The sequence below is a fragment of the Stegostoma tigrinum genome, chromosome 8, assembly GCF_030684315.1.
Source record: "Stegostoma tigrinum isolate sSteTig4 chromosome 8, sSteTig4.hap1, whole genome shotgun sequence".
NCBI classification, from domain to species: domain Eukaryota; kingdom Metazoa; phylum Chordata; class Chondrichthyes; order Orectolobiformes; family Stegostomatidae; genus Stegostoma; species Stegostoma tigrinum.
The window spans coordinates 39,485,862-39,503,851 of NC_081361.1; the positions used below are offsets into that span (position 1 = coordinate 39,485,862).

The 17,990-nt window shown below is 41.3% G+C and overlaps 1 protein-coding gene across 3 annotated transcripts in view; it reads left to right on the top strand.

Moving 5' to 3' along the window:
• Positions 1-17,990, top strand: part of camsap2a (calmodulin regulated spectrin-associated protein family, member 2a) — a 163,248-nt gene that overhangs the window by 82,298 nt on the left and 62,960 nt on the right. For all 3 annotated transcript variants that reach the window (XR_007248366.2, XM_048538636.2, XM_048538637.2), the window contains exons 3-4: positions 12,714-12,875; positions 15,787-15,870. Coding sequence is in view for 2 of the 3 variants with exons in the window: in XM_048538636.2 (XP_048394593.1) it covers positions 12,714-12,875; positions 15,787-15,870 (246 nt within the window). In the remaining variant the exon portion in view is untranslated. The remainder of the gene's footprint in view (positions 1-12,713; positions 12,876-15,786; positions 15,871-17,990) is intronic.

The window sequence follows — 17,990 nt, forward strand, 5'->3', positions numbered from 1 at the left end:
TCCACGCCGCCCCTTGAAGCGTCCCACCCAGACCCATTCCCCTATAACCCACACACCTCTGAACACTACAGGTAATTTAGCACGGCCAATCCACCTAACCTGCACATCTTTGGACTGTGGGAGAAAACCGGAGCACCCGGAGGAAACCCACGCAGACACTGGGAGAATGTGCAAACTCCACACAGACAGTTGCCCAAGGCGGGAATTGAACCCATGCCCCTGTCACTGTGAGGCTGCAGTGCTAACGTGAACCAACGTGCTGCCCCATTGCAAGGCTTTTCTTCAACCAGCCAAAGAGAGAAACTGTTTCAAAGAGTAAACATTAATAACTTGTTCAAAGGTGGAATTCACCTCCTGCCAATTTTATTTTCAAAGAGTTAAAGTCAGTGTTCTTGTAACTCTGCCGGTGCTGGAACGTCACTCATATAGTCATTTCCCTGCCATGTCATAATCAGGAGAGTGACCTCATCATGGACCTGTCAGGCTATAACCTAGTGCAGAATGGTGCTCATAAATGGCTGATGTTTGTTCTTAAGTCTCACAACTCTGCAGTCTGGTGTGCAGGAGTCCTAACGGTTCCACTCTGAATTAGCATCCTAACCCTGATATTCACTGCTGATCTTCCTATAATTAAATGGCAAAATTAATAGAATGAACTTTAAACCAAACTGAATCATCCTCCATTCAGCCCACTCCTAAAGATCAGATTCAAAGACGCCGAAGGTCTTTATTGATGGTTTCCCCAAAATTACTGCATTTTTTTAATGAGAATTTTTTTGGAACAGTTGTCTAAGTGTGTCATGAGAGATGTCTGTGTGATGATACCAGTCCCTGTGTCTATTTAATCCAACTGTTACCCTTGCCTTCCTGAAAACATTTGAAGCAGTTTGAGAATTTTAACCAGAAGTTTTATGGCAATAGAATAAAGATGCAGTGTTCACTGTCATTACTCAGTTGAAACTGACAGCAACATTAGAGTTTCCACAGGCCCAGATTAATATGCAAATCCAAAAGTGCTGTCATTGATTCTGCATTTCTGTGTTGAAATTTATCCAGATGGCAATCAATGTAAAATCGATTAATTGACAAAAATTGTAATTGGATTAGGATAAAATTTAAAATTAAGCAAATGTTTAAAAATGTAAAATGTTGTTATCACATTGGAGGAATTTGTCATTGCACAAAAATAAAACTTTCAGGGTCTTTAATGACATTTTAATGACATCGATTAATTGACAAAAATTTTTACTCTTAGGCAGTGGATCTTGCTGTGAAACCTTTGAAAAAGTTGCACCCTGTTGAATGAACGTACTGTCTTCCTGTTTACTGCTAAATGTCATTAAAGACCCTGAAAGTTTTATTTTTGTGCAATGACAAATTCCTCCAATGTGATAACAACATTTTACATTTTTAAACATTTGCTTAATTTTAAATTTTATCCTAATCCAATTACAATTATAAATTTGAAAATTCATATTGGGGAATAATAAATCAGCACTGTTAATGCCCTGGTTTGCTGCCTGAGAGAATACTTCAATGTTAGCGAGTTTTGAGAAGATTTGTAGCTCAGGTTGAGGTTCTGGATGTGAGTTTGCTCGTTGAGCTGGAAGGTTAGTTTTCAGACGTTTCGTCACCATTCTAGGTAACATCATCAGTGAGCCTCCGACGAAGCGCTGGTGTTATGTCCTGCTTTCTATTTATATGTTTAGGTTTTCTTGGGTTGGTGACATTATTTCCTGTTCTTTTTCTCAGAGGATGGTAGATTGGCTCCAAATCAGTGTGTTTGTTGATGGAGTTCCAGTTAGAATGCCATGCTTCTAGGAATTCTCGTGCGTGTCTCTGTTTGGCTTGTCCTAGGATGGATGTGTTGTCCCAATCAAAGTGGTGTCCTTCCTCATCTGTATGTAAGGATACGAGTGATAGTGGGTCATGTTGTTTCGTGGCTAGTTGATGTTCATGTATCCTGGTGGCTAGCTTCCTGCCTGTTTGTCCAATGTAGTGTTTGTCACAGTTCTTGCAAAGTGGCAAACACTACATTGGACAAACAGGCAGAAAGCTAGCCACCAGGATACACGAACATCAGCTAGCCACGAAACGACATGACCCACTATCACTCGTATCCTTACATACAGATGAGGAAGGACACCACTTTGATTGGGACAAGACATCCATCCTAGGACAAGCCAAACAGAGACACGCACGAGAATTCCTAGAAGCATGGCATTCCAACCGGAACTCCATCAACAAACACACTGATTTGGAGCCAATCTACCATCCCCTGAGAAAAAGAACAGGAAATGACGTCACCAACCCAAGGAAACCTAACCAGATAAATAGAAAGCGGGACATAACACCAGGGCTTCGCCGGAGGCTCACTGATGATGTTACCTAGAATGGTGACGAAACGTCTGAAAACTAACCTTCCAGCTCAGCGAGCAAACTCACATCCAATACTTCAGTGTAATTGGTTGTTTATCCGCTTGATGACAACAGGCTGTCGCACATCTGGAGACCTCCTTGACTAGGGAGCAGATTGAAACAGCTGGAGGGAAAGGGGAAATGTTGCCATGGAGATGGCTGTAACGGTGCGGGCTGCTTTACTGAGTTCAGTGGTGAGCACCATTGCCTTGCTGCTTATGTCAAATCATTGGTCAATATGCACCACTGCCAGGTTTTCTGTGTTTTGCACTGAATTAGATTTTGTTTTTATAGACTTTCGTTTTCGTAATTTTTTCCTTTTTCATACTTCACTTCAGTATTTAATATAGTTAGCATGTGGTGTGGCTGCTGCAAGATGTTAGATGGCTGTTTTTAAAAGCACATCCACACTGCCTGAGTTCAAACTGTTTTCTAGCATCTTACCGAGAAAACACAGCAGGCAGTTGTCATTTTTGAAATTATCTTTTGGGCTGGGGCATTTGTGGCACCACCTGCCCAAATTCTTGATCCTTGCATTCCTATCAATGAGTCAAAGCAAGAACCTACAGCAATGATTTCAGTTTATGCATGTTCAGCCACAAAATCCGATGCAATTTGGGTGCAGTGCACATCAACATTCTTTCCACTTAGTTGGCACAATATGCATTCAGTTGGCTGTGCTCTCTTAATTTTCTCAACAGCACTTCTTTTTAATCGGAATGTGAGGTTCAGATTGCCCTTTAGCGTGTCAATAGTTGGAATGTATTTTCTTTTTTGAAGCCACAAAGCTCATTTATTGAGGTGTCCACCTCCTCTGCGTTTATTTAGCGGAATATGTGTTGCTGACACCAAAATGGCTGCCGAAGATGTCCACCAGCCACCTGTGCAGATGGCTGTAATGATGTTGATGGTTGCGCCCCAACAAAGCCTTCCGACTCCCCTCCCCCTTCCTGGGTGTCTTGCTGACCACTGTGCAGCTTCCACTGGGCCGTTGGAGTGTAACATTGATGGTATTGACAATGAATGCCTTCCTTAAGTTGAATTATTTATAATAGAGTGGAAGCTATGTGTCTCTAACAGTACAGTTTAAGTCAGTCATTTATACCACTTAGTGTGTAGAAGAAGTGCAGTCTACTGTCTTTCTGTAGGTTCTGAAAAAAAAATTGGGAATCTCAAACCAGAAGTTACTGTTTGAAAATAGAGCCTCTGCTTTAGGATGGAGATGAAAAGAAATTTCATCTGAGATCATTTGTGTTTGACACTCTCTTCCTTTAGTGAGTAGTAGAGGCTGGGCCATTGTATTTATTCAAGGCTGAGTTAGACAAACTTTCAATTAATGAGGGCTATGGAAAGAGGCAGGAAAATTGATTTAAGGCTGCAATCATATCAGCTATAAGCTGATGGAATGTCAAAGCAGGCTTGAGGTATTCATAATCTTAAAACTCCTAATTCTCATGTTCTTAATTAGCCCTTTGATTCTATTCAACCATTTATTGTGATCACGATTGAAATGTGAACCAGCTTCATTTAACTGCCTTTGCCCCATATCCCTCATTGTATTTAGTTTACACAGACTATAAGCCTAAAATTTAAAAATAACAATTTACCCAATTTTTCTGAACAAGGATCTAGGTCCGAAACGTCAGCTTTCCTGGCCCTAATGATGCTGCTTGGCCTGCTGTGTTCTTCCAGCTCTACACCTTGTTATCTCAATTTACCCAATATAATTGTCATTTCTGGAAAAGTCTCTCAAACATCTACCATTCAGTGGAGAAGGAACTGTTTTCCCAACTGCATTGCTTGAAAGGTCATGGCGTAATTTCTAGGCTCTGTACCTGAGTCCGGAAGAATAGCTTTCAATTTCTAAGCTACCTGTCCCTCAAATATTCTGCAGATCACAGCTCAAATCATCCCTTAGCCTGTTATTTCCAGGGAATAGATTGCTCACTCGTGAGTCCTTCCTTTGTTGTTTCATCCTGGTATTAAAGTTCTGAAATGTGTAGTATCATGAGGGGATCAAAAATTACAGGCAGAAGGTAGGACAATGGATTTGCGAAACTTATCAGCCATGATTGAATGATGGAGCAGATCCGATGGGCCGTATGGTCTAATCCTGCTTCTACATCTGATGATCTTTTATTATGGCCTTAAATCAGTGCTGCAATCCCACCAGTGATCAGTATATTCTTCTTACGGTGTGGCACACAGAATTGAACAGGTTTTGGAGAAAGGCACTTTCCAAGAAAGAATGTTGAGGACTGAAAGTATATCATCCCACCCTTGTCTTCACTAATGTAATTTCCACAAGCCCAACAATTCCACTGTCAGATTTTTTCCTGAGTAGACTTGGAAAAGTGGCTGCTATTCCAAAACATGCACTGCAGCATGACTAATTACTTGATAAAGGTTTTAAAAAATGCCTCTAGGAACAAGTTAATTTGCTTCTATTTTCTTTGATTCCTTTACCGGTGCACATTAAGCAATTTACTGTACTTTTTAAAAAAAATACTGAGCCAGTTGATTTTTTAAACTGTTTATAGTGTATAGCTGACCTGTAATTTTGTTAACCCAGTCATGAATATTAAAATGTTGAAATAAAATTGCTGATGAATAGTTTGTCTAGACAGCTCATTACTTTATTTTCCTTTGTGTCTGAAAGTCTAGCCACTCCCTGTCTATGCCACAGCTCTTCACAGCTTCTCTCCCTTTCTCTCTATCACCTGTATAAGTTTCTAGCATTTCCAAAGGATCATCTGCCTTTTTGTTTTCCTGTATCATTAAAAAATCGTTCTGCTATGTTTACATGGCAATTCATCCGTCATTTATTTAAACTTGCTAAATCGTCATCCTTTCCATATCACTAACATTGAAATGAAATTTTGCAAATATAATCCTTTCAGCCTCTACAAATTCTGTGTTAAATCCCAACCACCCACCCACCCCAGTATCTTTTTTGCTCATGGCTTGTGCTACGCAAAACCCCTCTCTCCAGTGTCATTCATGTACTTACCCCTCTCTCTATACTGTCATTTTCTGATATTCAGCTTTTCCTCCCCCAACACACTCATTCGCAGCATTCCATGATGTTCTGTTGCTCCCCTCCTGTGATCATTCCTCAACATCACTGGCAATGCCACAATAAATCCTCAGGTCTGAGTTTACATTGCGACCAGTATTTACAATTTCACAATTAATTGATTGACATTTCAAGTGGACTGAATCAGTTTAACAATATATCGTACATACTCCACTAGTACTTGGTATGTGTAGTGTGATTACAGGAAATATAATCCTCTGCACAGTTCATGTCCAATTTTACCCGAAGTGCGTTATTGTAGGCTATTTGAGGCATGCACAGGTTAACTCGCTACATCGTGAAACTCTACAATTTCATAATACTGCAGGATGTGAATTTTGTTTTATATAGTATCCATAATTACATGTCTATCATGTGTCACAGATGATTTGTCCATAGACCTGGCACTAACGAAATGATTTTATTATTCTGAAATGAGTTTTAGAATTTGTGTTTATCCTTTAACATTTTGCAACCAATTTTTTTAAGTAACTGCAGAAATTTTGTCATTTTACAGGAGAAGGCAGTTCAGCCCCCTCGAGCCTGTTCTGACAATTGGGTATATCATTGTTGATCTATGTCTTAACTCCATGTACTTGTCTCAGTTCCATAACCCACAATGCCTTGCCAAATTCTATCTATTTCAGTTTCATAATTTTCAGCCGACTTAGCTTCAGCAGATTTTTGGTGTATCAGAGTTCCAGATTTCCTCTGTCCCTTGTGTGACGAAGTGCTTCTGGACATCGCTCCTGGGTTTCATGAGAGCACGGAACTGGATCAATTGTGGGGCAATTTTTAATGGATGAGTTCAGCAGTCTTTAAAGTTGTTTGGTGCAGTCAGCACAAAGTATTGGAATACCAATGTTATGTATCAGAGCAGTAAGGGTGGGGAAGGCTCAATCTCAAAGCCGCACCTGCTGAGTTGCAGTTCTTAATCATTGCTTGCAGGAAAGAGAATTGTAGCAGTACTCATCCGTGGCTTTACGTTAAAAGAGATTGTCTTGCGAGCTCCAAGGATGGAGGAGAGAACGGCTACCAAAAATTGTGTACCCACAAAGTTTTTACTGAAATGCACTGTCAGCATGAACCTAGCAATACAGTGTACCTGCAGTGAGAATGGTGCTGAGCAGACAGGCGATGCAAGAATTATATAACAAGGTGTAGAGCTGGATGAACACAGCAGGCCAAGCAGCATCAGAGGAGCAGGAAGACTGGCGTTTCGGGCCTAGACCCTTCTTCAGACCCTTTTTTTTCTTAAGAAGGGCCGAGGCCCGAAACGTCAGCTTCCCTGCTCCTCTGATGCTGCTTGGCCTGCTGTGTTCATCCAGCTCTACACCTTGTTATCTCTGATTATCCAGCATCTGCAGTTCCTGCTGTCTCTGCAAGAATTGTGTAGTGTGTTAAGCCTTGAACCATTTGCCTGGTTAAAAAGCCATATATGGCAATATTGTGCAAATAAAATACACAATACTTGACATCTGTCAGAATTGTAATACCGGCTAGAGTCTGTCACAGAAACAGTTGCAACTGTTTCTATCAGAAAGTTGTCAACATCATGAGCAGTATTTTATTGTTTAAACTAAAAGTGACGAACGGTGCAGTTACTCAGTCCAGAATCACATGGATTGTAACATGTGAACAACTGTGGGTGTAAAGTGACTAATTTCTGCTCTTGTGCGTGTTCAAGTACAGTATATGTAGCTAGCGTTAACCCTCCAGTGGTAGAAATTGGATACTACAATACGTTATCCTGAATATCGTATTTATATTTTGCCTTGTGACCATAACCAGAACTTCCAAAGAGTTAGAATTTCTTTATTTTATGTTAAAAGATAAATATAAATCGTCTGTGTTCTTGGACTGTGGTGGGGACATGGCACTGAGGAGAAATGTGTAACCTCCGTCAATACACAGAACTGTGAAAGCAAAGTATAATAGAAATGAACACAACCTGAATCTAACTTGATAATGGCGAAGTTTCTGTTTTGTTTTCCACATGTCTTGCTGACGTAAATATTGAAATTTTCTTTGAGCCCTGATCTGTGTCAGGATTTTTAAAAAATATTAGTACAAACTTATGTAAAAACAGTGCCACCTTTAGGTGTTTAGTTAATTGGCTGCTGTCTCTCTTGTGGCTCTTCAATTGCAAAACCTGCTGTTTCTACTGCACCATTCCCTCTCCTGTTATTATGCATGACAGGGATATGCTCACTCAGAACACCAAGCAAGTTATTTATTTCTGAGCACGTGGGAAAGCTAGGATGCAAAAACGGACTGGTGGCTCTTAGGTTAAGGATTCAGCAGGACTCGATTGAAGAAGATTTTACAGTCATCACTCGCTTTGTCTATTGGTGGTTCATTATCAGACCAGCTTGGACGATATGCCTGCGAAATCTCAGTAACATCAGCGACTGTACATGTTACTCCACTTAATGCTTTAGGCCCAAATCTAAGGGAAAACATTGGTGTAAGTACATGACACTCTGTCAAACTGGTCTTTGTGTCAGAGTTACATAACATGAATGAGTGCTTGGCAATTTTGAGCAATCTGTCTCAGAAGGGGCACAATAATAACCAAGAGTGCAGAAATTTTCAGGGAACAAAATCTTCTCAAAACTCATTCTTGCTCTGCAGTTATATCAAAGTTCCGGGATATTCTAGGATAATCTGTTTCTGGTGGTATAGTTTAAGGAGTGAAAGTCAGCCAGAACATGAAGAAAACTTGTCTGCTGCTTTTCAAATGATAGGATCAGGTGAAGCCCATTGACTACATCTGTTCCAGTGAGGAAAGCAAAGGTGTGATGGTGTTGTCAGTGCACTCGTCATGCCAAGACCCAGGTATTGCTCAGGGAACCTGACTTCAAATCTCGCCATTGCATAAAGTCTAATGATGTCCATAAAATTCTTGCTGGTTGTCTTAAAATTCCATGCAGTTTGCTGTTATCCTTTAGTAAGAATCGGCTGTTCTACTCAACAATGATATGTATTGACCCTTAACTGTCCTCTGCAAAGGCCAGAAAACTACTCGTTTGTGTCAAAATGCTAAATCTCAGAATGGAATGAAGTTGGATTGAACCATCTGGCATCAACCTTGGCACTGGAAATAATAATAGCACAGTCAGCCCAGTCGACTCTGCAGAGTCCTCTTCAGTTACATATGGAAGCTCCTGCATGTGTGAAAATTAGTAGAGCTGTCTGACAGACAAGTCGAGCAACAGCCTGGTGTAGACGTACTCACAGAAACATACCTTGCATGTAATGTCCTAGACAACACCAGCCCTGTCCCATTGACAGAACCCAGTAGAGATGGATGCACTATATTGCATAGCCGGCAGAGAGTTGCCTTGGCTCACCTCAATGTTGACTGTGGAAATCATGAAGCCTTGTGGTCTCAAGTCAAACTTGGGCAAGGGAACAACCCTCTGATTTCCATAGGAACCGGTGGTGGGGAAATGCTGGAGATAATTACAAAAGGATGTAATAACTGAGTATTTGGAAAACAATGACAGAATCGATCCTCGTCACCAAAGGGAAATCATGGTTGACAAATCTTCTGGAATTTTTTTGCGGATGTGACCAGAAGAGTGGACAAGGGTGAACCAGTGGAGATTCTGCACAAGAAATCAGTAATGAAAATTAAAACTCATGATATTGGGGGTAACGTATTCTCATGAATAGAGAACTGGTTGGCAGACAGGAAGCAGAGAGTTGGAATAAACAGATCCTTTTCAGATTGACAGGCAATGATGAGTGGGGTGTCACAGGGTTCAGTGTTGGGACCCTAGCTGTTAACAATATACGTCAATAATTTGGACGAAGGAATTGAATGCAATATCTCCAAATTTGCAGATGACACTAAGCTGGATGGCAGTGTGCGCTGTGAGCAGGATGTTGAGAGGCTGCAGGGTGACTTGGACAGAATGGCTGACTGGGCAAATCCTTGGCAAATGCAATCTCGTGTGGATAAATGTGAGATTATCAACTTTGTTTGCAAAAACAGGAAGGCAGATTATTATCTGAAAGTTGGCAGTTTAGGAAAAGGTGAGGTGTGACAAGATCTGGATGTCATGTGGAACAATCACTGCAGGTTGGCATGCAGGTGCAGCCGGCAGTGAGGAAAGCTAATGGCATGCTGGCCTTCATAGTGAGAGGATTTGAGTATCGGAGTAAGGATGTCTTGCTGCAGCTTACAGGGCCTGATGAGGCCACACCTTGAATATTGTGTGCAGTTGTGGTCTCCTAGTCTGAGGAAAGAGATTCTTGCTACTGAGGGAGTCTAGCAAAGGTTCACCAGACTGATTTGGTAAAACTGGCGTATGAGGAAAGATTGGATCAACTGGGCTTGTATTCCCTGGAATTTAGAAGAATGAGGGGGAAATTGCACAGAAACATATAAAATCCTGATGTTTCTAGACAGGCTAGGTGCAGGAAGAATGTTCCCGATGTTGGGGAATCCAGAACTGGGGGTCATGGTCTAAGTTTGAGGTAAGCCACTAAGGACTGAGATGAGGAAGAATTTATTTGCTGTGTTGTGAGCTTATTCCCCCCCCCCCCCCCCCCCCCCCCCCCGCCCCCCAAAGGAAGCTATTGGGGCCCGTTCATGAGATATATTCAAGAGGGAGCTGGACGTGGCCCTCCTGGCTAAAGAGATCAAGAGGTCTGCGGAGAGGACAGAATGGAGTACTGAGATTGCACAGTCAGCTGTGATTGTATTGAATGCTGATGCAATCTCGAAGGACAGAATGGCCAATTTCTGCACCTATTTTCTATGCTTCTAAACGTTATCCCCCCACCCCGGCAAATCTGAACTGTTCTCTTCCATGTTGAACACCACTTGGGAGAAGCATCGAAGGTGGTGAAGATGCAGAATGGATTCTTAAGTGGTGGATTTCAATGTCCACCATTAGGAGTGGCTCGGCAGTAGCTCGACCTACCATGTCAGCTGAGTTCTGAAGGACGTAGCTGCTCGACTGTGTCTGCGGCAGGTAGTAAGGGAAAACATGCTTGGCCTAATCCTCACTAATCTGATGCAGGTGCTTCTTTCCATTGTTGAGTATAGTTGGGAATGAGCACCACAACAGTCCTTGTGGAGACCAAATCCAAAGTTTATGTTGAGGATCCCGTCCATGGTGTGGTACAGTGTTGCCATGATGCTAGATTGGACTGATTTAGTACAACTTGGCACTGGGCATCCATGAGTCATTGTGGGCCTTAGCAAAGGTCCCTCAGCCATGCAGCTGCTTGGAGGCCCTGCGTACATTGTTCGATATGCTGGTGTATTGTGGAAGTCACTGCTGCATGTTGACCTTGGAGGCCATCCAGATGGGGGGATCGTTGGCTGTCAGGATTCAACCCAACCATAATCTGCAACTTGGTCCCGTATCATAGCCCTATATCATAATCTTATCAGCAAACCTGGGGCCCACATGGGCTCAATGAAGAGTGCAGAAGGGCATGCCAGGGTCAACCCCAAGCATTTTGAAATGTGAGATGTCAAGCTGGTGAAGCTACTCAACGGGACTGCTTACAAGTACCACTAACCAAAGTACAACAATGACCTGTGGAATGAAGTGTGTAATTATAATCATTGTAAACACTTTGGTTCCGAGAAGTACCCATGTGACTTGAGATTGCCAAGGGGGTTGGTGAGAAACTCCAAAAGAAACTATTTATTTATCAGTAGATCACTTGACTAGTGCCATTGAGTATTTCATAGGGCAAGAAAGGATGTTGCTAATTGCTAGGAGAATGATCCATGCCTTCAAGAAGCAAGGCAAACCGATCTGTTAAAAAAAATAAGTAGGATGCTTTTAAGGTTTTATTTTCTGTTCAAAAGAAAGAGAACAGGTTCAACAAGGCCTTTAAGAATCAAGGAACAAAAGTTGCTGAAGTATGTTTTGCTGATGATAATTGGATCTAAACTCTCAGACAGAATGGGAAGATCGTCAAAGGACTGTGCACGTTTTGACCGGGCATACTGGAGACCTGAGAATAACTTTGTGATCGGTCCTTGAAAGTTAATTTCAGTTGAATCATGGCATAACGTTAAAATGCTTTGCGAGAAATTTTGGTTGCATTGCCATTGCATAAATATACTTTTTTCTTTGATTTAACTTACTAGTTGCCTGTTAATTAAAGTACATTGATTGTACTTTATTTCTTAAAAGTTTTGTCAAGTGGAGACTTCTCGTTCAGGCTATTTCCATTAGCCATTTGGGAAAATCATCTCTCTTTGAAAGTGACTTGGTCTCCACAGGGATTGTAACATTACTTCTTTTGTGTAAATTTTATTTTACACGATTGGAAAGTAAGTTGCTAAAAGAAATTGATTTAACATCATTGCTAGCCATCTGTTAGCTTTAAAACCAGCAGGAAATGAATCTAAGTTTGTATGACATTTCATATTTGAGATGTCATCAGTTGATAATCCTAGCAAAACTTGTCAGGGCATCCTAATTACGCCTTAAAACTAAGCAAAATTTTGCACCAGACACTTTTGAATATGACTCTGGAGAAACTGTTGGCCTTTTGATGTTCCATCTTTGATACACTTGCTGGATGTGAAATTTGGAGCAGTAACATCCTTTGTTTAAGCTCTGTAGGTGCCGTTTGAGGGCCAAAAGATCATTTGATGTGCATGCATACAGTTCGACCACAAATCTTACAGGTTGCCATTTTGGTGAACAACAAAGAAGAGGCATCTGCAATCTAAATTTTCATTAGCTATAAGAGCATTTGCATGTGCAAAAAGTAGCGCAATATCGACTTCAGATTTTGACAGCAATTTTGGTTTGCCTTGAAGCAGTCAGTGCACTGTGTAAAAGCAAATAAGTACTCACCATAATCTCCTCCTTCCTGTTTCTGATATCTCTGGCCACATTTCACAACCCAAATAGCAGTTCCAAAGTCTGTGATCTGATCCCCAGTGAACTCTGATCTTGGAATCTGAGGCTCATATGTTGTTCCTGGAGACACCTGTGATTCCTCCTAGTAATGGTTCTACAGATTGGAGCACTAAACTGTGCTGTGCCTCGTCCAGTGCTGTTCAAATTACAATGACGTCTGGAGCCCAAACTCTGCAGCTTCTACAGATAATGTGGGCTGTTACTATTGTAACAGTAGGGTTCCCAGAATTAGACATGCCAAGATTTCCAGGTCTAAGCCTTCCATAGAGCTGGGACATTGACTGAACAATACTCTGAATCTTTTCTCTTTGCAGAGTGCCCACCTGGCTATGATTGACACCCTGATGATGGCGTATACTGTGGAAATGATCAGCATTGGGAAAGTGGTCTCATGTGTGCAGCAGTTCACAAACTTCTTCCCAGCTACAGAGCTACCATATGACATTGAAGATGCCATTGTCTGCTGGATAAATAAGGTAAAGTATCTCCAGTCAGTACACTGAAATTACTGTGGTTTGAGAAGAGTCTACAAATGTACAGGTAAAGTTGCCACAGTTTTACCAGACCATTACAGCAAGACACAACCAGTGTCGTTTAACCTGGGGCAAGCGGAGACGTTGAGCAGGCAAGTTCTTCATGGCAACCTCAGTCAGTGTGGGAATCGAAACACACGCTGGTGTCACTCTGTAATACAAAACAGCTATCCAGCCAACTGAGCTAGCCAATACCACATAGCATTTCTTTCTCCAATTTTGCTAATCAACTCTTTCTCCAATTCATGGCTGCTTCAACAGAGGAGAAAACATGCTTTCTGTATAGATCATAGAATCTCTACAGTGTGGAAATTGGCCCTTCGGCCCAACAAGTCCACACTGACTCAGATATCTCTCTCAGACTCGTTCCCCTATAACCCAACTAAACTACACATCCCTGAACACTGTGGGCAATTTAGCGTGGCCAGTCAACCTAACCTGCACATCTTTGGACTGTGGGAGGAAACTGGAATACCCGGAGGAAATCAACATGGACATGGGGAGAATGGGCAAACTCCACACAGACAGTGACCCGAGGGTGGAATTGAACCCAGCTTCCTGGCCTGTGAGGCAGCAGTGCTAACCACTGAATGTATAGTTCCTGTGCTTTTCCAATATACTTCAGACAGGTGACAGTTCTTCATGCGTAAGGCCGGAGATACGCAATCAGTCGTTTCATCAGTAGGGTCTTCAAAGGTGAGCCTGGCTCAGACCCACAACTGATGCACATACCTTCATCAGGTTTCCACGCTCTTCTCTCAATTCACTTATTCGTCACCCATCCTTTCCCTTTCCCAATGGCTGATGCTTTCTCCTCACTCCAAACCCTTGGTATGTTCCAGTTGTAACTGAGATGTAAATAACTTGAACACAAAAATGCACAGTGTTTTAGATATCATGTACAAATGAACTTCAAGCAACATGCGAACTCTGTTCAAAGGTTCCAGTGCTGTGTTAAAGTTAACAAGCTCATTGAAAGACCATCACAACCTTAAGCAATTTGTTCAGTTTTCAATGTTTGTTATTGTCATATTGCTGAAAATAACTACATTTTGTCAAAGCTTTTTGTCTTGAACTGATTAAAACCATTTACAAGGATACCAATGTAAAGGGAAACAATATTTTGATATTCCACAATAGAACAACATTCACTAAGTAATCCTGAGTATGCTAAGAATTGTGCTGACAACTAATTTACAGTTGTCAGTTGGCATGGCTCTTGTGTAGATAGCTAAATATGTTAATACGTATGGTCTTGTTCTTTACAGATGGGAAGAACATGTACACATACTGCACCTGTTTGAAGTGAGCAATTTGGGCGGCAGCTATTCACTGATACATTCCTCAGGGCGATATCTTGACTAAACAGAGTTTTAAATTTAAACAAAGCAGTTTCCATGGAAACATTTTTTCCAATTAGATTCCACTTGACAGTCAGTCAGCATTTACTTCTATATGAAATATTATAGAATGCTTTTCCCGTTATAGCGGTATTCTTGCAAATTTTCCCAAAGCATAGAAAATGGAAGGCTTTGGCAACATGTGTCCTTTTTATTAAGTTACACTTTAAAAATGGCAACCCTGAAGATGTGGAAATGATCAGCATTTCCAAATGACAGATTATTATTCTGTGGGCAAGATTAAAGAAAAACATGTTTTGTCCTTTTCCAGATGGCCTCCAACACAGTACCATGCCCAAAAGAATACAATACTTAAATATGTATATAAAGATACATTCAACATTCCAACTCCTTGTTGGACTTACAATTGAGTACCCCGAGAAACATTGCAAAATGATTTGTTGTTATGCCTGCAGTGACAATTTATCATTCATAGAAAATGAGATTTTAATCTGTATTTTAATCAGTTCTCTGTGACTCACCCCCTTTAGCCATACAGGTATTATGATGTGAATTGTGCTGTTATACAATAGCCACATTATTCCATAAATATCCAGAAGGTTCGTAATATGTCACTCTGTCTCTTCAATGCCACATTATTTCTTTTTTTTTTAAAAAGGTGTAGCTCAGGACTGTTGCTGATCCGCTGATTCCAGAACACTTTGTGTTATGAAGTATAATCAATAATTCAGTCAGTTCACAGCTATCCCCTTTTCACCATCTGAAGAGGTTGCAGCCAAAGGATGGTAGCGTTGTTTCACTTTGGATATAGTTGACTCCAGGCCAAAAGAAATCTTGCAACATCACGTCTCTATTTGAAACTAGAGTTCAGATGGAAATGGAGCACTAGGTGTATTTCCAGGAACATTTCTTTAAGTCTGAAGTGTTTCTTCACCGAAATAGCTATTTTAAGAAGTGCCACATAAATATCTGTGCTATCCATCCCTCAAAACATTTCCAGAACAAAAGCATGTTCTGTATTTGAATAACTGGGATTGCAAACCAGTGATGACCTACAATTAAAAAAAATTGCACAATAATATTTGAATGATTCAAAGCTGTAACAATAGAAGTATTTTAATTGCTAGCAACAAAACGTAAGTGGCAACTACACTTCCAAAATCTAAGAAAAGTAAATGATTTTCCGCTCTCGCTCTCGCTCTCTCTGTCCTTGCAAAACTACTTTGGCCCAGAAATTTTGGTGATAAGTTAATGATATAAATCTGTCAATTCAGATTCTGTGATGTGTAAAATGCAGTAAGAATTAGTAACTCCATTTCCCTGTATCTGTTGAACTCACTTGCAAACACATTTCACTTTCCATTGCGATATTTTAAGTAGTCATTAAACCAGTGCTCAATAATGTAACTGACCTGGATTTTAAAATGAATGGAACAAATGATACTTGCATTGAATAACAATCTCAAATCTGTGTTTCGTCGTTATTGATTCAGGTCAATGAACATTTGAAGGAGATAGTTGGTCAGGAACAGAAACAAAGGCGACCGCAAGGGGCAGAAACATCTGGAAGTCAAAGGGTAGGACTGAAGTTAAAATTTTGATTACCTTTCTTTTTGTTTTAAGCATAACTGCAACAGCCAAGTGTAAAGAAAGCCCCTATTTTCAATCAAATTATTTCTACTCCACAGAATTGTCAGCTCCTTTACTGGTAAAATTTAAACATTTATCTTTCACTCTTAAATCATTGTAAGGTAAATGTTAGCAGGCACTATTTAGCTACATGAAAAGAGCCTGCACATTTTGCGACATGAAATGCATGTGAGTCTCACATATTAACTATGCTTAATTGTTTGTAGGCAGTGGAATCATTGTGAATAAAAGTAATTTCTCTTAAAGTTGTATGGGTGGAATTCTTCCAGTCCTGGTGTGGTGAGATAAGTGCGAAAATACGGAGTGACTGATAAAAATCAGAATCTTGATGCCAAGAAAAGTTCTTGTGATCTTCTCCCAACCTTAAATAATGAGGTCAACAGTTCAGCATTGAGCAGCAACTTCCATATTTCTCTGTATTTGCATCTCATTGAAGTCCCAACTGTCCCATTTATACATCACTCCTAATTCTCCTCCCCTTCCTCAAGAAACCACACTGCACAAATTCTCAAATGCAGTTCAATGTGGGAATCTGCAAAATGCTTGTCCCAGTCGTTCTCAAATTGCACATTTAAAAGTGTGCCCCTAGCTCATGTACCACTTCAACTCAACTTGTTAATGCTTTATTTCAATCACAGGGATATCTGTGACGTGCATAGTACTTCTAGCTTGTTTTGTGAGGTATGCACATAAGTATCTCATCCATCTGCAAAGGATACAATTCATGGTTTTTGGTTTACTTTCTGAGCATACGTGGTCTTCAGTCTCAGTCACAGGCTGTCTCCCTTTGGCTTGTATTTCTGTTTCGTGCAGTGTCAAAGCCGTGCAGCTTGTCCTAGTGACAACGATCAAGAGAGTGAACTGTGACTCTCGGTGCAGCATCTTGCCATGTCAACTGCAGCATGTGCCCAGCAGTAGACACTGCAAGTACAATGCATGTGCTTCAAGCAAATGGTCATGGGTGAAAGTCAAAAGAGAACTGTCCTTGGTAGGTTGAAGTAGGTTTACTGTCAGTTATGCAGTGCTGCCACATTGAATGAGCTTGGCCCCACCATTGTCAAGGTAACTGTACCTTTGTGGTCCAGGAATTGGGCAATGGTCAGTGCAACCAAATCAAGAGTTTGAGGAAGGTCACTCAGGGTGCTGAGGGACAACAGGGATTGCACCAGAGTTTCCTGCTATGGAGCAAAGGGAGCAATTGACTGTGATGGATGTCAGTGGAGGATTAGTGAAGCAAGAGTGAGAGTTAGCAAGGTGTCCCCAGTGAGCGAGTAGGAAGTGCAGAGAGCAGAAAGGGTGAGTAGTTGGAAAGGATGAGGTGGATCATCTGTTAAATGGACTCGTCTGCAGTAGTGAGAGTTATACTCCATGATCCTTGGTGAGAGGTATATCTGTTGGCAGAGTGGAGTTAATAGTGGCCCTGTCAATGTGAGATAAGAGGGAACTCGGTAGCACTTAGCCTTGGGGAGCACAGGAGGTTATTCACCACCTTCCTGCATTGTTGGGCAGCTAGCTTCTCCCAGGAGACAGCACTGAGCCAGCTTGGCTTAGCCTAATGGTGTGACCTCCTGTGATGATTGGATAGAAGAAGGACTGCCATCTTCACCAGCAAACCTACCAAAACCTTCAGGTCCCTGTTCATGAAGCAAGAAACAAGCTCCTCTTTCCTCTGTGCCATATCCTCCATGGTAATGGTCGTGTACTAAATTGCGAGGGGCACTCCTTGGATTGAAGCTTCTGAAGTAGTCCAAAGCTGGGCTTTAAATATGGCACCAATGGAGTGACTGGCCAAAGATCCCAGCGGTGATGAGCACTTGCACCTCTCTAATCATACGATCCCTCAAGAAAGACTGCTGAGGTCCCAGTTGCATAATCAATTAGGTGAAGAGCAGACGAGAAGTTGCTCCAAGCCATGACAGATTGGATGCCATGTACCTTACTTTACAAAACACCTAAACCAAGAAAAGGAAAATCCCATCAGTCGATACTCCGCTCAATCTACTTGTCAAAGGTTCAAAATCCTGTCAAAGGTTACAGTTGTGGTTGA